A 22,653-nucleotide genomic window follows, 5' to 3' on the forward strand; every position below is an offset into this window, starting at 1 on the left:
TGCCTATGCTAGTCTAGGAACATAACAAAGATTGATATAATTTCATGTACATCTTAAATTTCAGATTTTAAAGATTTCAATGGTTAAGCTTTTAGAAGTTGATGAGAAAATTTAGTTTAAAGTTTAAAAAGAAAATCTTACGTGACACAGACATTATAGAATTTGAAAGCATGGAAGACAACAAAAGTGAGAGTACCACAATAGGACTACAAAAGTGAAACCAAATAAAGAAACTGGAGAGGGAATAACTGCAAGAAGAAATCCTGAATGAAGCCAAACATCTTTATGGGATTTACAAAGTAGGCTGGTGAAACCTTTGAAGATTTCTTCTGAATGCCAAAAATTGAGGAAATATCAAATCCTGTGATGCCATTGGAATGTTCAAAGGTCAAGATTGTAAAGAGCAAAAAGAGGAATATAAAGCTAGATTATTTGATATTTGTTTGACATTTCTGGTAACCCTTAAATCAGGACTGAAAAGATGACAATTTGTGGATTGCACATTAAGTAAAAGTTGACTACGGGAAGATTTTTTTCATTTGTAATTTTCAAAGAGAATAAAAAACTTACTATATTAGTTTATGCTCGATGTGATGAAGATTGGAAGCCACTTCTTTATTATTACCTTTCTTTTTCTTTTTTCTTTTCCCTTTTATTTTTCTCTCTCGTTTTTTCCCTTGCATCTTCTAAACTTTTTACTTCTCTTTTTCCATGTAGTTTAATTTGTAATAGTTTTTATTACATTTACTAAAAACATCAATAATATTATTATTTTTATAATATTTTATTAGTTTTCTAATTTTACAATTAAGTATTTAAAAAGCAATGTGGTGACTGGGTTAATCAATAGTTCAATAACATACATAAATCTTTAGTATAAATCTCAAGTTACAACATCAGATATTTCCTCTCTTTTTCCCTTAATATCTACTTTCTCATATTACACTAATACAGTTCTTATTATTAACTAAAACATCTTTGTTACATTTATCAATAATTTTAGCTTATACATATCTTAATTGTGTTTGCATTCAATCCTTAAATACAATCAATGTCCTGTTATTGCTTTTTTTCCCCAAGCTTTCCAATCAATATTCAAATTAACATTTGGTATTTATAATTTCCAAGCTTTAGGTAAGTTTCCCTTATCTCAACTTCTTATTTTTCCCTTTTCATAACAAAATTTAACATTCTAAATACACATCTTATCTATCTGAATACAGTCTTGTTCTGTTTTCTAAAAATTATCTATTTTCCACCATATTAAACCATCTTATTAATAATATAGCATCCCCTCTAATAAATCAAAACCAGTATATGTGTTGTCTGGGTTAACCAATAAATCAGTAATATACATACATTTTTTCGTTTAGGTTTAATTTTTAAAAGCTCAAATACTCCCTCTCTTTTTCTGGTAATATCTATTATCTCATAATGGGCATACAGAATTCTTATTTTCAACTGATTTCCAAATATTTTATATTAGGTGACCAAGATTTCCCTTATCTCAGCTTCTCCCTTTTTCCCTTTTCATACCAAAGTCTATTAGTCTTGTTACACATCTTACCTATTCAATTATGTTACATTATTTTCTAAAAATTATCTATTTTCCACCATATTCAACCCTCTAATTAGTAATATGAAATCCCCTCTAATAAATCAAAGCCATTATTTTCTTCAGCCTTACTCTGGCTTTCTTCCTTTGCCAACTAACCTTCCATGTCAATGCTTTTGAATCATCAAATAGTTCTCCCTCTATTATTACATATATTATTTGGAATAAGAAATACCATTTGGTTGAAGTTTTTTGGGAAGAACTAGCCCATTTGTATTCATTAGATCGCCTCCCTATTATTCCAATTTCCCACGATTGTCCTGATAGGTTTATCAATCTGTTCTTCTTCCTTTCCCTCAAATTTCTTCTGATTTTTGTAAAAAGTCTTTTCCATTTTCAGTGTTGTCACTCACTGTTCTGATTTTTCCGTTGGGTGGATCTGTTAGTCAACTGAGTCCTCTGTCTTAGTATTTAGTTGTTCCACTTCTCTTGTTATTTTCTGCATTGTTAGTTCTTTGGTTGTAGTCAAGATCTGGGTTTGTATAATTAAGCTGGCATCTTGTTCCTTTATGTTGCACCTTATTTTGTCACAAACTGAAAGAATGGTTTCGTGTATTGATTTCAACATGGAAAGGATTTTTTCCTGATCTTCATCCATATTCTCTTGATAGTATGTTAAGTTGAAGACTTTAGAATCAAATGTTAAAAATAGTTTGTTTTTTATAACTAGGTATGAGACATCTATTTCATGTGTTATAGGTGGTCTTTATAGTAGAAATTGTTTGTCAAGTAAGAGTTTATAGTGCAAGGTATTCCATCATCTCGTATAATAACATATGCTTCTCATGTAAAGAAATAGGAAAACAATTCCCCATGTATAGCTCTGAAAGTCAGTAAAAGTTTGCATTCATAGTTCAAACAGGCCAGATATGCCGCCCAAAAGTTCCTTCTTTGCAGATGAGTTTTTCACAAGTGGTAGCTGTCAAAGTCAAAGAAGTATTTTCTGGAGTCTGGGCTTCAAGCCAAGTCTCTTTTAGAAAATAACAAGTTGTAATACCATACTTCGCCACAAGATGTCACTGATGCCTCTTAAAGCTTTTTAAGACTAAAGTTTTTATGATAGTTTTTCAAGAGAGCTAATTTCAACAAACTTAGAGAGGGCTTGGGAAGGATTCCATGGATGAGAATCCTCAAGGGGAAAACAACTCAAGAAGCTTGGGAAATTTTGAAAAATGAGATAATAAAAGCCCAGTCTAGCACAATACCAACAAAGAGGAAAAATAACAGCTCTCAAAAGAAACCAGCATGGCTGCATAAAGAACTCTCTGACAAATTGAAAGATAAAAAGGACAAGTATAGAAAGTGAAAAGAGGGGCATATAACTAAGTCAAAATATCAGCAAATAGCAGCCTGCAAAGATGAAGTGAGGAAAGCCAAGGCTCAAAATGAACTAAGGATTGCGACCAAAGTCACAAATAACAAAAAAAGCTTCTTCCAACATGTAAAAAACAAGAAAAAAGTGAAGGAAATGATTGGTCCATTAGTGGGTAAAAGTGACAAGAAGGTGACAAGCAACAGGGAGAAAGCAGAACTATTTAACTCATTTTTTGCATCTGTTTTTACACAAAGGGAAAAAACAGACTAACCTATCAAAAATAGTGCCATAAAAAACAGAATAGAAACACAAGTTAAGATAGGCAAGAAAATGGTAAATGAGCACCTGTCCAGCCTAGATGAGTTCAAATTGCCAGGACCAGATGGATTACACCCCAAGGTTCTCAAAGAACTGGCAGATGTGATCTCAGAACCGCTGAACTATATTTTTCAAAGATCCTGGAGCACTGGGGAACTACCAGAGCATTGGAAAAGAGCTGATGTAGTTCCCATCTTCAAAAAAAGAAAAAAAAATGGACCAAGAAAATTACAGACTTATCAGCCCGACTTCAATACCTGGGAAGATTCTGGAAAAGATAATCAAACAACAAATCAGCGAACACCTAGAGGCAAACAAAGTCATTACTAAAAGCCAACATGGCTTTGTCAAAAATAGATCATGCCAGACAAATCTACTGCATTCTTTGACCAAGTGACAAAATTAGTGGATCAGAGGAATGCTGTGGACATAATTTATTTGGACTTCAGTAAGGCATTTGATAAAGTAGATCACAACCTACTACTTGATAAGATAGAAAAATGTGGGGTAGACAGAATCACCACCAGATGGATCCGTAGCTGGCTGACCGGCCATATTCAGCGAGTGGTCCTCAATGGAACCGCATCTACATGGAGGGAAGTGTGTAGTGGGGTGCCCCAGTGCTCTGTTCTGGGCCCAGTGCTCTTCAACATCTTCATCAACAATTTGGATGAGGGGATAGATGGGGAACTCATCAAATTTGCAGATGACACCAAGCTAGCAGGAATAACCAACACTCCAGAAGACAGGCTTAAGATACAGAAGGATCTGGACAGACGTGCACACTGGGCACTATCTAACAAAATGAAATTCAATGGTGAAAACAGCAAGGTTCTGCATTTAGGCAAGAAAAACCAAATGCACAGTATAGTATAGGGGGTACCTTGCTCAATAGTAGTAACTGTGAGAGGGACCTCAGAGTCCTAGTCGACCTAAATGTGAGCCAGCAGTGTGCTGCAGCTGCCAAAAAGACCAACACAGTGCTAGGCTGCATTAACAGACGGATAGAATCAAGATCACGTGAAGTGTTAATACCACTTTACAATGCCTTGGTAAGGCCACACTTGGAATACTGCATCCAGTTTTGGTCACCGTGATGTAAAAAAAATGTTGAGACTCTAGAAAGAGTACAGAGAAGAGCAACAAAGATGATTAGGAGACTGGAGGCTAAAGCATATAAGGAACGGCTGCTGGAATTGGGTATGTCTAGTTTAATGAAGAGAAGGACGAGGTGGGACATGATAGCAGTGTTCCAATATCTCAGGGGCTGCCACAAAAAGAGGGAGTCAAGCTATTTTCCAAAGCGCTTGAAGGCAGGACAAGAAGCAACGGGTGGAAACTAATCAAGGAGAGAAGCAACCTAGAACAGTGGTGGCGAATCTATGGCACAGGTGCCAGAGGCGGCACTCAGAGCCCTCTCTGTGGGCACGTGAGCCATCGCCCCAGTCCTAGGCCTTCAGCTGGGTTTTATAAATCCTTTTCGTTTTAAGCCTCCGTGGCTGTGTGCAAAAAAAAAAAAGTTCAATCAGTCAATTTCAACTTCTCGCGGGAAGAAAAAAGGTCTTGCAAAGTTGGAATTGATTGATTGAACTTTTTAGTCCCACCCAGTCTGCCGTTACCACCACAGCCATGCCTACCCAATGGGCCATGCCCACCCAATGGGCCATACCCACCCGGCACTCGATGATGCATAAGTGGGTTTTGGGTTGCAGTTTGGGCACTCAGTCTCTAAAAGGTTTGCTATCACTGACCTAGAACTAAGGAGAAACTTTGTGACAGTTAGAACAATTAACCAATGGAACAACCTGCCTCCAGAAGTGATGAGCTCCAATTTGTCTGAAGTGCTATAGGGTTTCCTGCCTGAACAGGGAGTTGGACTAGATGACCTCCAAAGTCCCTTCCAACTTTTTATTGTTGTTGTTGTTGTTATTATTATTATTATTATTATTATGTCTTATTTCTTTTTTTAGATAAAAACAAATATCTCCAGTAAGTATAGGAACACATTTAGTCCCCAAGTTTCAAAAGCCTATACATCCAATTAGATTAAAATTGTTCTTATAGTTGCTCTGTTTCACCTGGGTAGTTAGTTGTTGCTTTTCTTAGAGGGTGGGGTAGAAATTCCCTTCCCTCGCTCCTCACAGGGGGAAAAATACTTTGTGCAGCTTTTACAGGAAAAAATACTTAAAGTCTTAAATAGAAGATCAGATCTCACCCAGTCTGTGTTGCTTTAAAAGTGCTTGGTGGTGATTTTGACTTGGGCTGTCAACAGCTTAGTGATGAGCCATATTGCTATGGCCGGTCTTTCCCCCGCCGTTTGGAGGGCTTCCCTGGATCAAACGGAAGGGCCGCTGTCCTCCTGCAATCAAGCGGGGGTCCCCTCCTTGCTCATCGCCCCTACAGGGTGACTTTCGACCCTTTCCAGGGTCCCTCAGCAGGACGAAATCAGATGCGAAAGACGGAGCTCATCTTCAAGCATCCACGGTGCCGCAATGGAAAAGCGGAAGTCAAAAACATCAATATTATTATTTTTAAAATGTAGGAAAAGATTTGTGAAAGTGCAAGGAGAGGAAACTAAAGGGGAACAAATGCTTTTTCACAGCTTCAGGCCTGCTTTAGATCCTCTCCAAGAACTGTATAATCTACAGATTTAGTTGATTAGTATTAAAACTATTTATTTTAGATGGATAATTTTTTTACTTATCTTATGTGAGACAAAGATTTGACTATAAAATTAATACTGCACTCTATCAGCACTTTACTACATTGTTTTTAAATGGATGTCTAATAATACTGTTTATCTATAAAGTAGACCAAAAAGAAGAGTAGCCTAAAAGAGAACATCAGGCAGGTTTTAAACAGCTTCCACACAGCTTGAGGTTACAGATGACATTCATCAAGTGATGGAAATCAGATTTCACACATTAGGGATATTTTTTATTGATCTAATTTTTTTGGTCATGGAATGACATGTAAAAGCTCTATTAAATACATTTCTACCAAAAACATAAAACTAATCCCATTCAAAATTTAATTGGCCAAGAGGAAAAGGTTAATGCAAGGTGGTTTTAAAATGGTTTTAAGCCATTCATGATTAGAAAAAACTGATATTTGAATTTGTAAACAAAAATCAACACATTGTAATTTCTGTAGCTGAGGATTAAACATTATCTGCTTGTGAAACATTTTAATATTCTGAGAGCTGTTGAACACAGTTGCAGCTATTAACTTCATTGTGAATTTTGCAAAACAAAGAGAAATTATTTACCATATATATTGGTGTTCCTGACCAGTATTGGAATTTATGCATGTCAGAGCTCAATATCCTCAATTTTATCCTCCAGGGGAAACAAATTGCAATCATTATTGCTATGACAAGACAAATAATAAAACAACTGATGTGGTAACTCCTCTGAAGGAACGGGATGTACTGTCAACTGGGAATGCCTAGATGGAATACTGTGGACCAAAATGATGCAGTCTCCTGGTTGAAATGACTGACCTGGGGATGTTTTGTTAGTTGATATACAAAGACAGTGCACCAAGAGGAGCACAGCCATATGCAGCCTCAGCAATGTGAATGTCTGGCTTGTAACAATACAATTTCTCCTATAAATGTAAAGCCCCAACAGATTAAAGAAATTGAAGCTTTATACACAATTAACTTGGAAGTGAATAAAAAAGTGAAGCATGAAAAATCATTCTAACATGGTCACAAGGGCAAAGTTTGATTCGAACAGGGGACTGACTTCTGTGCCCATTTTCAAGCTGAAAAAGCTGTAACTTGGAAAAGTTTTAAAGTACATTTTGAAAGAAATAATGTCTTTAAATTCAGAGATAGTGTCCTTAAAAGTTATGAAAACTCAGTTCAGATTTTCAAACAGCAGGCAGGAGAAAGGAGGTTCAAAATGGGATGACCATTCAGAATCCATGAATGTACTTATGGAACATGTAACACATCGATTCTTTCAAAATGTACTTTAATGACTTTATAATGGCAGAGAAGAATTCAATGTAAGCAACTGCAAAGTGATGCTTGTTGAAGCAAAAATAAATAATTAAATCAATCAACTAATATTTATGCACACACTAATGTCAAAGGGGACCTGGGATAACTTATTGAAAGGGATCTCAGAATGATGGATGATTGCACAATTAAAATTTCAATCTAATTTGTGATGGATAAAACATTAGGTAAATTTCATGTTATGAAATATTTGGAAACAGGTAAAAGGATAAATATACAGTAACTGTAGGCAATATAACATCTTGAATTTAGTAAAATACAGAAAGAGAAATAATGTTCAATTTTGAGAACCATGAAAGTGATTCCAAAATCTATCTTTCCCTCCCCCCCCCAATAAATGCTTCACAACTAATTTGAAGATATGTATGTCTTGTTACCCAAGACATCATATTCAAGGAGACTTAAGAACATTCCTGAGCTAGAAAAGTTCTGCAAAGAAGAAGGGTGGGCAGGGGGGATCCAAAAGCAAGAATATAAAGATGAGATTTTTGGAAACATCTTACAAAACAAAACTTTAAAGACAGCATCTATAAAAACTAGTATTTTATTTCTGAAATCCTGTAACATGTTTATATATTCCAATGTAACACACTCTTTGTGGTCTCTGAGTATATTTTTGGCTGTCAATTTCATTGTGCTTCTTGTCTGATTTTGTCTCTTTTATGTCTCCTCTAAACAACAAAAAAAAAGAAGCAGCTATTTATACAAATCAACATCAAGATCCAAAGAATGCTGGCAAAGCACTAAAAGACAGTAAATATAAGATCATCACTCTGTCTAGACTATAGCAGCTGTTCAAATAAAGTTTATATGAAGAAAAGGTACAGTACATTCCAGATACATCACATTTTTTCATGACAAAATGATGTTACCTGCTTATCTTTAATTTTCTCTCCCATTGTGTCTAAACCAACATAAGTAGAGTGTATGTTCTGGACTTGACAAAACACAGATTTCTATGAATCCTAACTGACTGAATAAAATATCAGGTAGCAATTTAAGTGTTTATAAAGAAGTCAATCAAAGAATTAATCCTGAATGACTGTGAAGACCCCTATGAGAGTTGTAACACAGCTACTATTGAATCAACTGAAAATAAAAACTGTAAGATAATTTCCTTGTGTGTCTATCACACTGGTTCAATAAAGCTATTCTATTCTATTCTATTCTATTCTATTCTATTCTATTCTATTCTATTCTATTCTATTCTATTCTATGCTCTACTCCAATGATACTGAAATATTTTTAAATAGAAACTTGCCAACAATCGTATGTAACTTTGAAACAAGAAATTTGGCCTGATACACAAGAAATGATGTGTTAAAGTCAACGAGAGAGAGAGAGAGAGAGGGGGGGGGGGAGGGAGGGAGAGAGAGAGAGAGAGAGAGAGAGGGAGGGAGGGAGGGAGGGAGGGAGGGAGGGAGGGAGGGAGAAGGAGGATTTTGAGATAAATATCACTAATAACAGGAGACCAGTTGAATGAAAGAAAAATTATGGTCAGAATTAATACGGTATAGTACAGTGATTAAGACATTAGTTTACAAACCAGGAGATTGTGAGTTCCATACCTGCCTTAGGCATGAAACCTGGCTGGGTGATTTTAGCCAGTCATTCTCTCTTATGGCGGAGTACAGATGGTTAAATGGGCAGAAATGGGGGGAAGAGAAGAGTTGAAGCATAAGCAAGCATGATAAGGCAGGTAAAGCATGAGGTTGTCACCTAATGATGGTATGGTCCTTGCTTAACAATTGCAACCAAAACTGCCATTTCTAAGCAGTGTGGCATGTGATATTTTGCCTAATGATCACTTTGCTTAGTGACAGAAATTCTAGTCCCAATTAAGGTATTTAAATGAGAACTACCAAATGACAGCAACGACAGATTATGAAAAAGCTACATCTATAACAAGCTCCAGCAGAAGTTATTTAGTAACATTTATGTTTAAAATAGGAAGCTAGCCAGTTCTCAGGTTTAATTCAAGAATACAACTATCAGTGCGTACATGCATTTCTAAAATAATTTACCTCAAAATATTGAAACTCAATTACAATGGAATAAATACAAAACTCAACTTTAAATATAATTTTGCTTTTAAAGGAAAGTACATTGAACATATATTTGTTATCATTCATCTCACACTATTATTTCTTTATAATTATGTAACAAAAATAGTCCTTGAATTACAACAGATTAACGATTTTCTGCAATTACAACAACCTTAAAAAGGGGTGCTTTATGGCGCATAAAGCACTTCTGGGCATTGGAAAATATGATCTTGGTTGCATAATCACATTTTGGGCACTTGGCCCCTGGCTCACATTTATGACCAGCCACAATATCTTGTGGTTATATATCCATAGTTTTCAACCATTTCTGTCAGTTTCTAGCCCCCCCCCCAAAGCCCATTCAGGTTAAGTGAATAAATTCACTTAACAACCATGCAATTCACTTAATGACTTAGATGACAATGGTCAAAAAATTGGTTCCTGTGGGTGCCTCAATTTATAACTGCAATGACTTATAAAATTCAGGTCCCAATTATTTTTGTTTCTTATAGTGACTAAATTTTTAATACTTCTCAAGAATCACTATTTAAAACTTGATATTAATTATTTAAAAGTATATTCAAGTGTTCCTTAGCATCAATATTCAGTGGCGATTACTATTTCCTTAAATTGTTATTTCTCATATAATTTTTGCTATTAATTTCTGTGCCAAGAGTATGTTTCATTTTGTTTTTATGATAGCATCTTTTAACTTTTATCAACATAATTTGTATTTCAGTTTTTGGTACAAAAGTAACTTAATTGGCCAAGGAATACTTTAGTTTCTAAACTAAGTAACTAAGAAAGACTTAAAATAATAGAGGGTTTTGCACGTAATTTCTTTCTCTTGTATTTTTCTGGTGTTTTATTATCCAATTCCAGAGTTCTTTGGAGTTAGGCATTTGTAAACCATGTAACTCCATCTTAAGCGAAAGAGTTATTGGCCCTGTGATCCTAAGAGCAGCCTTCTGGACAGAAAGCAATTACTTCAGCTTTTAAGGATTCAATATGTAAAACTGAGTTATATTTTCAGAATGCTATCTAACTAAAATGTCTCCTAAAAAGAAAGCAAAGGGGCGTTGTCTTACCTTGAACGCCTTTTCTCAGCACGGAGATGGATAATCCACCAATGTGGTTAGACTGTGTTCCTGCCCAATCAGATCAAGTCAGCCAAAGTTGCAATGCCTGTCCTGGGCTAGAGTGTCCCAGTCTCGATGCAGGCGAAGCCATGACTGACAGCAAGATGTGTTGGCTCATAAATCTAGCCCTAGGCCTAAGTAACCTGCAAGGGCGGGAGTGGATTATCCATCTCCGTGCTGAGAAAAGGCGTTCAGGTAAGACAATGTCCCTTCTCCAGCACTGGAGATGGATAATCCACCAATGGGACATACCAAAGCCTACTGTCCCTGAGGGAGGGGAGCAGGCCGGTCCGGCGTGGCACTTTGAGGTACGACCTGATGGAGAACCCTCCTACCAAAGGAGGCCTCCGCCGAGGCGAACCTGTCAATCTTGTAATGCCTTATAAAAGGAGATGGTGAAGACCATGTGGCCGCTCTGCAAACGTCCTCAATGGACCCTGAGTGGCCCAGGCCGCGGAAGTAGTCGTGCTACGGGTTGAGTGGCCCGTTACCCGTCGTGGAACCGGCAATGATTCAGCCTGGTACGCCCCCGCAATACACCTCCTAATCCACCTGCCAATCGTGGAGGAGGACACCTTCCGACCCTTGGAAGAAGGATGGAAGGAGACAAAGAGGGCCTCAGAGTTGCGGAAGGCAGCTGTCCGTGAGATATAGTAACGGAGCGCTCTGCAGACATCCAGAAGGTGCCATTGCCGTTCCAGGACATGAAATGGGTGAGGACAGAAATCTGGGAGTACGATTTCTTGAGCCCTGTGGAAAAGAGAATTGACCTTAGGAAGAAAGGCAGGGTCCAGATGAAGGACCACTCGGTCCTGGTGAAAAAAGCACAAGTCATCTCTGACTGAAAGTGCTACTAACTCTGGTATTCATCTCGCAGATGTGATTGCCACCAGGAATGCGATCTTGTGCGACACGTATCATATATCACATGTCTTGAGGGGCTCAAAGGGCGGTCTGGTTAGAGCCCGAAGAACTTGCGGCAGGTTCCAAGAGGATTATCTGTGCACTACAGGGGGCTTGGTGTTAGTAGCCCCCTTGATAAATGAGCGGATCAAGGGATGATGACCTAGGGAAAACGCTGAGTCACAGGTAAGTACAGTGGAGAGAGCGGCAACTCGTCTGCGCAATGTATTTGGAGCAAAGCCCCTCTCCAGACCCTGTAAAAGGTAATCCAATATATGTCGAACTGTAAAGTCTGGAATAGTCAAGTGGTGGTTCAAGCACCACGAACAGAAGTTCCTCCACGTGGCCTCATAAATACGGTTGGTAGAGGACCGACGGGAGGCCTGGATTACGGTAATGACCCCCCGGCGAGCAGGATTCGTGGGACAGGATCAGGCGCTCAAGTGCCAGACAGCTAACTGGAGCCATTGGGGGTCTGGATGAAGAAGGGTCCCCTGGCTGAGTGAGACCCGATCTGGGGGAATCCTCAGAGAGAGGTTCACTAGGTCGGCGAACCTTGGTCTCCGTGGCCAATATGGGGCCATTAGAAGAACCTCCGCCTGCTCCCAAAGAAGCTTACGGACAACCACCGGAAGAAGAGAAAGTGGAGGGAAGGTGTAAAGCAGTCCCTCCGGCCACGGGCTCTGAAGAGCATCTGCTCGTTCCGCCCCTGGAGATGGAAAGCGGGAAAAGAATCACTGGAGATGGGCGTTTGTCGGGGAGGCAAAAAAGTCTAGAACTGGCAATCCGAAGTGGTGGCAGAGCTCCCTGAAGATCCTCGGGTGCAGGCGCCATTCTGAATGGTCCACCGTCACCCGGCTCAGGAAGTCGGCCTGAGTGTTTGCCTCCCCTGAAATGTGGTCAGCCTTGAAGGAGGCCAGGTTGGCTTCTGCCCAGGAGCCCAGCAGGAGTGCCTCGGTCAAGAGTGCATGAGATCGGGTGCCCCCTTGCCAGTTCACATGTGCCTTGGCAGCCACGTTGTCTGTGAGGACAAACATATGACGCTTTGCTACTGCGCTGCGAAAGTGATGCAGGGCCAGGTGTATGGCCCTGAGTTCTAGCCAGTTGATATTATGCTGGTCAGAGCGGGACCAACGGCCCTGGGCCCACTGTGAGCGAAGGTGCGCTCCCCAGCCAAATAGGCTGGCGTCGGTCGTGATACGATCTGGCTCCTTGAAGTAATACCCCTTGAGCATGGCCGACGAGAGCCACCATGTGAGGGATCACGAGATGTGAAGCGGAAGTCTCACCCTTCGTTTGGAGGAACTGATGTTCAGTCTCTGGAAGGGGAGCAGGAACCACTGAAGGTTCCTGGAGTGGACCCTGGCCCAAGGCACCATCGCAATGGCTGAGATCATCTTCCCCAATAATTGGGAGAGGCTGGCCAATGTCACCGTTCGATTCCTGCGCAATTGGAGAATCGACTCCCTGATGCTGTCTTAGCATTCTTGGGATAAATAGACCCGGCATTCCACCGTGTCTATGATGGCCCCTAGGTGTAATAACCGTGTTGTGGGGACCAAATGGCTCTTGGAGAAGTTCACCGAGAACCCATGATTCTGGAGCAGCATTATCAACAGTTCAAGATCCGCCTGAGCTGCCTGGATCAATGATGACTGGATAGAATGTCATCCAGGTAGCACTGGACTCTGACTGGCACCATTCTCAGGTGAGCTGCTAGAACTGCCAGGATCTTGGTAAAGACTCTCGGAGCCGAGGTTAGGCCGAATGAGAGTTCCCTGTAGGGATAATGATGTCCCCTGCAGGCGAATCTTAGAAACCGGCGGTTGGGCGAGAGAGATGGGGATGTGGAGGTACGCTTCCATGAGGTCGATAGACGTCAGGAAGTCCCCCCTTCTTACGCTTCCCAATTTGCAGTATGCAAGATGATAGTTTAATCCTTTTAGATCCAAGATGGCTCTCCATCCCCCTGATGCCTTGGGGACGATGAAGAGGATGGAGTAAAATCCCTGACCTCTCTGATTCAATGGCACCGGTTCTATGGCCCGTATGTTTAAGAGGTGACCGGTGGCCTCTCGCGTTGGTTTTTTCTTTGTTGGATTTCTTAGTTGGAGACAAGAAATGAAGTGATTTGATGGGTTGGAGATGAACTCCAGGGACAGGCCGTGACGCACAGTGTTTAGGACCCATGCATCCATGGTGGTGGCTTCCCACTAGCGGGCAGAGAGAGAGAGAGAGAGAGTCTGCCCCCGATGGGAGGATCCGCCTGAGAGTCACCTGGATCGGCGGAATGGGCGGCCACTCCCGCGAAAGGGCTGTTTGCCCTGAAATTGTTGTCTGGGTCTGGAAACCTGTCTGTCAGACTGTCTGTCCTGTCTGTCTTGTCTGATAGGGAAAGAATGGTTGGGCTGGAAGTAGTTGGACCTGGCTCCAGCGCAAAAGGGCTGCCTCCGTGAGTAGGTGTTGGGATGTTTGTCCGACTATTTAAGGAGGTGATTGAGGACCTTACGTTTATCCTTATTCTCAGTGAGGTAAGGATTCAGAGCTTCACCAAACAATTTCCCTCCCTGATAAGGGGCTGCTGACAAGCACCATCGGGACTTGGTGTCAGCATGCCAGTGTTTCAACCAGAGCATACGGCGGCCAGTGATGTTGGATGCCATGGCTCTGGAGGAAAACCTGGTGGCCTGGAGGGTGGCATCAGAAGCATATTCTATAGTCACCAACATCTTACTGAGATCTTGAGGCATGCAGATATCCTCCGCCGGTATCCTGGCCTGAAGCTATCTAAGCCAGCGGAGAGCAGACCTGTTAAAAAAGGATGCAGAGGTAGCTGCTCTGATAGCCCACGCCATGGCTTGATGTGTTCTACGGAAAGAGAGCTCACATTTACGGTCCTCAGCCTTGAGGGCCTCAGAAACATCGCCAGGAATGACAGTTGGAGACACAAGGGGTCCTAAAGGTTCAATTACCACGGGTACCTCCAGAGCCACCTCCAGGTCCTGGGCCACATTATAAAGTCTTTTCTCATTACTACTTGGAAGGGGAAAAGAGGCTGGGGATAACCATTGCTTTCGGACTGCGTTGAGGAACATGGGAGGGCAAGGAATGCGGTATTGTGTTGCTACAGGTTCGGTGAAATTCGGATCTGCCTCTGAGTCTGGAGTGACTGAAGTTGCCGGCGTGGAAGGATCAGGTCCAAGATGTGCCGTGGAAGTGGCCTTATGAAGCAGGGGCACAAAAAAGGCACGGTTAAAGAGACCGCTAAGTGATGGTGTCTCAGGGGAAGGTTCCTCCTCCTCAGAAATCGGAATCTCCAGATCAGCCTCATATTCACGAGATGACGAGTCCCCAGAGTAAATGGACTGTGAAGGGGAAGAAGGTGCGTGATAGGACTAAGCAGCCGGCTGGTGGGTGGGTAGAAAGGTGACCGCGGGTGACCTAGCCACTTGCGATCTGGCCTCAAGAGCGGACTCTACCGCCTGTGCAATCATCTGAGCTAGGCGGTCCTCCGTGGGAAGGGAGACTGGTTCACTTGGCCTAAGCCCGGCCGCAGTGGGGATGAAAGTAGCTTCAGGGGCCACGTGTTGAGCCCGTGGAGCGGAGGGCTGAGTAATAATAATAATAGTAGTAAAGTTGGAAGGGACCTTGGAGGTCATCTAGTCCAACCCCCTGCTCAGGCAGGAAACCCTACACCATTTCGGACAAATGGCTGTCCAGTCTCTTCTTAAAAACTTCCAGTGTTGGAGTATTTACTGCTTCTGGAGGCAGGCTGTTCCACTGATTAATTGTTCTAACTGTCAGGAAGTTTCTCCTTAGTTCTAGGTTGCTTCTCTCCTTGATTAGTTTCCACCCGTTGCTTCTTGTCCTGCCTTCAGGTGCTTTGGAAAATAGCTTAATTCCCTCTTCCTTGTGGCAACCCCTGAGATATTGGAACACTGCTATCATCTCCCCCCTCTTCCTTCTCTTCATTAAACTAGACATGCCCAATTCCAGAAACCGTTCTTTATATTTTTTAGCCTCCAGTCCCCTAATCATCTTTGCTGCTCTTCTCTGTACTCTTTCTAGAGTCTCAACATTTTTTTTTACATTGTGGTGACCCAAACTGGATGCAGTATTCCAAATGTGGCCTTACCAAGGCATTGTAAAGTGGTATTAATACTTCACGTGATCTTGATTCTATCCCTCTGTTAATGCAGCCTAGGACTGTGTTGGCCTTTTTGGCAGCTGCAGCACACTGCTGGCTCATATTTAGGTGATTGTCTACTAGGACTCCGAGGTCCCTCTCACAGTTACCACTATTGAGCATGGTGCCATCTATGCTGTACTTGTGCATTTGGTTTTTCTTGCCTAAATGTAGAACCTTGCTTTTTTCACCATTGAATTTCATTTTGTTAGTTACTGCCCAGTGTTCAAGTCTGTCCAGATCCTTCTGTATCTTAAGCCTGTCTTCTGGAGTGTTGGCTATTCCTGCCAGCTTGGTGTTGTCTGCAAATTTGATGAGTTCCCCATCTATCCCCTCGTCCAAATCGTTGATGAAGATGTTGAAGAGCACTGGGCCCAGAACAGAGCCCTGGGGCATCTCACTACACACTTCCCTCCATATAGATGCAGTTCCATTGAGGACCACTCACTGAGTACAGTCGGTCAGCCAGCTACGGATCCATCTGGTGGTGATTCTGTCTACCCCACATTTGGTCACTTGGTCAAAGAATGCAATAAGATTTGTCTGGCATGATCTATTTTAGACAAACCCATGTTGGCTTTTAGTAATGACTTTGTTTGCCTCTAGGTGTTCGTTGATTTGTTGTTTGATTATCTTTTCCAGGATCTTCCAAGGTACTGAGGTCAGGCTGATAGGTCTGTAATTTCCTGGATCCATTTTTTTTCCTTTTTTGAGGATGGGAACTACATCAGCTCTTTTCTAGTCCTCTGGTAGTTCCCCAGTGCTCCAGGATCTTTGAAAAATATAGTTCAGTGGTTCTGATATCACATCTGCCAGTTCCTTGAGAACCTTGGGGTGTAATCCATCTGGTCCTGGCGATTTGAACTCATCTAGGCTGGAGAGGTGCTCACTTACTATTTTCTTGCCTATCTTAACTTGTGTTTCTATTTTGTTTTTTATGGCACTATTTTTGATAGGTTGGTCTGTTTTTTCCCTTTGTGTAAAGAGAGATGCAAAAAACAAGTTAAATAGTTCTGCTTTCTCCCTGTTGCTTGTCACCTTCTTACCACTTCCACCCACTAATGGACCAATTATTTCCTTCACTTTGAACTCTGTGTCCCCCAGTGCAGGAGACGGGAGAGGTTTCCCTGTTGACCACATCCCCAGTGGAGAAGCGGAGGGCCCCAGGGGCAGATCAAAAGAAGGTACTTCGGCTTGTGAGGTCTCCAACCTGGCTAGCTTCTGTGCTTTAGAGAATTCCTTCTCTAGGGCTTGGTGTCTCCTGGTGGCCTGTTTTTCAGCTCCCTTGGAGGTTTTTGAGGTAGACCTGGCCTTGGCCTTGGCCGAGATCTTACCTGCGGCCTCTTGATTAAAGGATTTGTGGCGTTTTGCAGTCGAGGAGGAAGGCAAGACGTCCTTTGTGGGGGGCCTAGTATCCTCCATCCTTGGGTAACACAGGAACACAATAGGGGATCCCTGGTATCCGGAGACTGCTATTGGTTGGATAAGAACAGGCGCACTATAGGGGACACCTGGAATCCAGATAGAGCTGTGGATAAGAACAGGCACACGGTAAGGGGCGCCTGGTATCCAGACAGGGCTGTTTGTGTGGATAAGAACAGACGCATGATAGGGGGCACCTGGAATCCAGATAGAGCTGTTAATATAATTAGGCCCAGGATCCCAATGGACTAATCCTGGTTTTCAGGGAGACCTGGAGACACCAAGAACCCAGAAATTGAATCCAAGGAGATTAAATGCACGTGAAAGAAAAGAAACAAACCAGATAGAGCCAAACCTGCTAAGCAGGCTGTGAAATGGATATATTACAGGCCTGAGTAGCTGTGGGGATCAAATACTGACTGAGGTCTGACAGGCCTTGGAATGGTGTTATATAAGGTTGTATTTAGAGCAGATGAAGGAAGTAGGCCTGAGGAGGCTAGCAGGAATGTTCTGAGGCAACAGTGGCCGTGTAGGGTCCCTGTGCAAACTGAGGCTCCAGAGGCCTCAAATGGTGGTCGCAGGGGAGAAAATGGCGCAGAGAAAGACCTAGTCCCAATAAGGGACACAAAAAGGCAGTCACACCCAAAAAGGCTGCCACACTCCGAATGGCAGCTCAAAATGGCGGCCACACTCAAAATGGCGGCTGCACGAGGTCTGGGGGTATTGCTGCTGGCACCCCCTTCCACCCTAAACCAAGCAGCCCTCCGAGATGAAAAAACGGAGTTTTGGAATGCTCTCTGGCTACAAACAGCCATCTGGGGCCTGCGCTCTCGTTCTTCCCGCCCTCCCCAGAGCTGCAGCCGCAAGCTCCGATCACGAAGAAAGGCTAGAAAAGAGGTAATCAGCCTTCCGAACATGCACCAGCTGCAAACGGCCATTTTTAGCCTTTGCGTGTGTCCAGAGGCTTTTCCAGGCAATGGGGAATTGTGGAGGGCTGAGGAGCAGCACTGAGCCCAGTGCTGTCCAAGAGGAAAAGGAGGGCTGTGTTACAGAGGGGAAGCAAGTCCCCTCAGCCTCAAGCCTTTATGGTTGGAAGTAGGGGGGAGGGGGAGGAACGAAGGCATCCGTTCCTATTTAAAGGCAAACAGTTCTTCAGCCAACTGAGAGGAAAAAACACAGTGCTGAATACAGCACTGTCACAGAAGACTGAAGAGAATAGAGAATAAAGTATCCACCAATGAAAACTGTACTGCCTAAGAACCAACTTGCTATGTCTGTCTTGGGCAAGATCAAGTCGAGACTGGGACACTCTAGCCCAGGACAGACGTTGCAACTTTGGCTAACTTGATCTGATTGGGCAGGAACACAGTCTAAACCCACTGGTGGATTATCCATCTCCAGTGCTGGAGAAATATAACATTTGCAGATATCTCTCAGCTCTTCTAAGAATGACTAGTTCCTACAAGTTCTTGTTGTTTTCGCTCACGACAATTTAATGTATTATATGTGGATTGCACCTATAGGTTCCTTGGCTATAAACATCTTAGTCTACTGTCCAATTCATGTTGTAAGGACCCACCCCACTTTGCATCTTAAGAAAACAGAACTCTTGGAATAATTCTTCCAACAGGAATCCTTTATTAAGAAGAAGTGGTGGCAGGCGTGCTAGACAGGACTTGGGGTCCAAGTTCTCCAATTCAAGGTTTTAAGGGTTTCCCCAGTAGCCCCACCCAATCAACCCCCTCTTTCAGCGACAGTCTCAGGCATTACACTTCCACCCCCCTTTTCATTACTGCCCGGCTGGATGGAGACTTCAAAGAAACTACATGAAAGGAAAACGGCCCCATTCTTATGGTTAGTTCTTTTGCAATACACACATTCAGTTCCTTAGAAGTATACTGAAGGAAGTGAGGGCCATAAAGCCCCTTTGTTCTCCCCCTTCTCTCCCTCTTATGGCAGAATCCAGAGAAGGCAGAATTGGGGTTTTCTATATTTGATAACTGGAGATGAAGCATAATTGGATTCTGACACATGTCTTAATAATACTGGAAAGCTTCTAATACTCTTGTCCAAAAGACAGCAATGGAGAACTGAAATTTTCATTCCTCCAGCATTTACTTGAAGCAACAGAAAGCAGAAGAATTCCTTGGGGCCAGGATATTCACTGGCATCCTGTTTCAAAAATGACTAATTCTAGATATGTGTCTGTAGCCATAACTCGGCCTTATGTTATATTATTATAAACCATTGTCTAAATGGCTAGACACTCAAAACACTTGCACATGAACATATAAAGAATTTTACCCTATTTTTTATGTTATTCATTTTGTCCCACACAAAAAGAGCAAATTATTACACCTACCTGCACAGCCAAAAGCAAGATGATATCTGGATGAGGGACTGAATTTTACACAACACACATTTGCCTTGGCCTCAATGCTTGCTACTGAATTGTCCAGGTTTGTTGACCACAGCTTCACTAAGGAAAGATAAAAGAAATTCAAGCAAAATAGGTAGATTAAGCAGCAATTGCTTTTCTGGGATTTTCACATGAAATATTTTTCCTTTTATTATTTCTATTGCTACATAGAAATATAGCAACAGGAAGCAATGTTTACATGTGGATCACATGCAACCTTCAACAATGGATTAGTGGGAATTTCAGATGCCTTGGTAAGACCTCTTGCAAAAAAAAAATGACATGATGACATCACCAGCCTCACACCCTGTAATCCAGACAGGGCAGAAAGACAGCACTCAAACACAAGAGATTCTAAACTATCTTGAGACCTAATGTAATAAACCAACATGTTGTCTTAATATAAAATCAAAGCATAAGAGACTTATTTTTCATTTCTGCTGAATTTCATTCAATGGTTTTGAGTTTTATTCTTCTAGGAAATATTACACACTAGCAACATTTTTTGAATTAAGTCATTTTTGTTCAAATGTCAAACTTTTTTGGTTTAATGTTGTAACTTATAGTCCCTTTTCCTATTAACTGATCTAAACTGATAAAAAAAATAGAGAATCTGATAACTGGTATATTTAATTTTGTTTTAACACCAACTTTACATTAGTCTATGATTAAAGCAAGGAACAAAAAAAGGAACTCATTGGGACTAAAGACAAGAAAGTGAACTCATTTTTTTCATGTGCCTTGAAAGTATGTAACTTAATTTATTATGTCATGAATCCTACACACCTATTTTAGTTATCATCAGGTTTCACATATGATATTTGTGCATAGAAAGCCAGTGTTATGTAGTTATTAAAGTACTAGATCAGGAGTAGAGAGACTCGGGTTCTAATCCTTCTGTAGACACAGAAACCGGTTGAGTGACCTGGGGTCACTGACTTATCAGCCTAAATCAGCATCAGATTCTGCAATAAGCTAACTAATAAACAAAAAATCCTATAGAATTGAAACCCACTGTGATGTAATAGATAAGGTGCTGAGATAGGAGTGAACTTTCCCTTATATCTAGAAACCAGATGGGGGGCATTGTCACTCTCTTTCAGAGACAGGCTCTGCAACAAGCCAGCTGGTAAATAAAACTCCTCCTCATTAAATGATAATAGCTTTGCTTTAAGAACTAGATACATAAGGTTAAAAAAAAAAGGACAAATGGACTCTGCAGCTATTAATTCAGCTGTGGCAGAGTGACTGGGGAGGGAGAGGGGAACCAATACCTTTTGCATCATCAGAACCTGAAGCCAAGAGTTTAGGATCCATCAAATTAAAGTCCACACTCCAGCATCTTTTCTCATGCTCCTGTTTTGTCATGGGGGAACAGAAATAGAATGATAGAAAATTACTTCTTCAATAGAATCAACGTCCTGGTGAAATACATACTACTTTTGTTAAATTATTATTGATAAAACTTTACTATTTTTCATCTACCCAATATAATTGATTGTCCTGTTTGATAGCAGCCTCAGCAAGGAAATAAAGAGAGCTATCTTGATGCCTAAAATTTTTAAAAATTATATTTTGAAGATCTTACATTACTCTTATTACAACAGTATGAGTTTCAACTTGCTAGTAATCCCTTATGGAATTTTTGAAGAGGCAACTGTTAAATTTCACCTCTAAAAACAAATTAGCCACTTAGTAGGATATACAAGCAATATGTTCCTCTTTCTGACTCAGTTCTCAGAAAAACTTCATTTAATTAGCACATTCGTTTCAGCATCTCTAGCCTCCTTAAACATGATTCCACATATGCTGGAGTTTCTAATTTAGGATTGGACATTTTAAAGTCAGTTTTTTAAAATAGTTCAGTTTAATAACTCCTATTACTCAGTTTTCAACTGGGAGCAAATTAAAACTTTTGAGAAAAGAAGAGTCTGACTGTTGTCTGCATATTAGAATTCTTCTCAGTCTGGAGACTGAGAAGCAAGCATATTGGCTTGTGCAAGATCCCATCTTTTACTCATTAAGGGTTCCTAGATTTTTATTTGGATAATCTACCACCAATTGATTTAATGAATCAAATATTTCAAATTCTGGACAGGCCAACCAGGATAGAAATTATTTCAATAATTTATTTGAATAATAAATTTAAAAAATTCTACTGAAACATTAATACATTAATTTCCTCACAATCCTAAACAATATCCAATTCTATACTGGTGAGCATCCTTTTTCATCAACTAATTCCTAATTCTAAATGCTTTATCCACTGCAATGTTTTCATTTTCAGTACTTTAGTAGCAACTGCTCTATCAATATCAGAACCACTGAAAACTCTGTTTTCTCTAAGCTGTATTTTTTTTTAAAAAAGATACAAAAGTGATTCTGAGTGCAAAGGACTAACTGCTAGATTTACTGTCAAGAAACAGAAATAATAATACAAGAGTTATTTATTGAAAGCACTTGATGATTTATAAGCTCTATTTGTGAATGCTAAGAAATCATGATTCATGAGATTTCTTTTTAACAAGAATTTTTAAACAAGAATTTTAGTAAGTTTTCATTTTATCCATGAGGAAACAGTTAAAAAGGACATCAACTGAAGGCAACATATCACTACACAGATTTATCCCATGTAACTATCAATGGTTCTGGCATCTACAATGCCAAACCATAAAGCAAATGATTAATGATACCCATCTTCAATGGTAACAGAAGAGCCATGTCTTTTGGCTTAAGAAATGAAACTGGGAGGCAGCAACTATGACTCTTCAGATTTTAGGGCCATATTATTAGAGTGAACATCATACATGTTGCCCAACATCACAATACTCTTTGGAACACAGTCATACAAATACATATATAACACTATTTTGTTCATTTCCTATATGCACAAGAACACATTTACCCTTTTTTTTTTGTTTTACACCCAACTTGTCCCTGTTTTGCACATATGTACATGCACACCACTTATTCTCTCATACTCCTTTATTTCTTACAGAAGTCAAATTGTCTCATCTGCAATCATTTTCTCTTAACTTTATTTCTTGGTAATATTTTTTCCCGTATCAAAACCAGCATTTCTTTACCTGATAGACTTTTGAACGTTGCCCTGTGAATCCATCCCATAAGATCACTGTTCCTTCATAGTCACTGCTGGCCAAAAGGTTCTTGTGGTAACTACTCCAGCTGATACAGCTGAAAAAAGAGATAATCCAAATGTTAAAAACATTTTATTCTACAATTGTGGGCACTGTAAATTAAATA

The 22,653-nt window shown here is 40.8% G+C and overlaps 1 protein-coding gene across 3 annotated transcripts in view; it reads right to left on the bottom strand.

The window, feature by feature from the left end:
* COP1 (COP1 E3 ubiquitin ligase) overlaps positions 1 to 22,653 on the bottom strand; it is a 171,340-nt gene that overhangs the window by 68,251 nt on the left and 80,436 nt on the right. For all 3 annotated transcript variants that reach the window (XM_039348666.1, XM_039348656.1, XM_039348649.1), the window contains exons 13-15: positions 22,476 to 22,584; positions 20,664 to 20,745; positions 19,333 to 19,449 (exon numbers count right to left, since the gene is read on the bottom strand). In XM_039348666.1, coding sequence (XP_039204600.1) covers positions 19,333 to 19,449; positions 20,664 to 20,745; positions 22,476 to 22,584 — 308 coding nt within the window. The remainder of the gene's footprint in view (positions 1 to 19,332; positions 19,450 to 20,663; positions 20,746 to 22,475; positions 22,585 to 22,653) is intronic.

Source organism: Crotalus tigris, unplaced genomic scaffold, assembly GCF_016545835.1.
Source record: "Crotalus tigris isolate CLP2741 ecotype Arizona unplaced genomic scaffold, ASM1654583v1 scf7180000017560.2302168, whole genome shotgun sequence".
NCBI classification, from domain to species: Eukaryota; Metazoa; Chordata; class Lepidosauria; order Squamata; family Viperidae; genus Crotalus; species Crotalus tigris.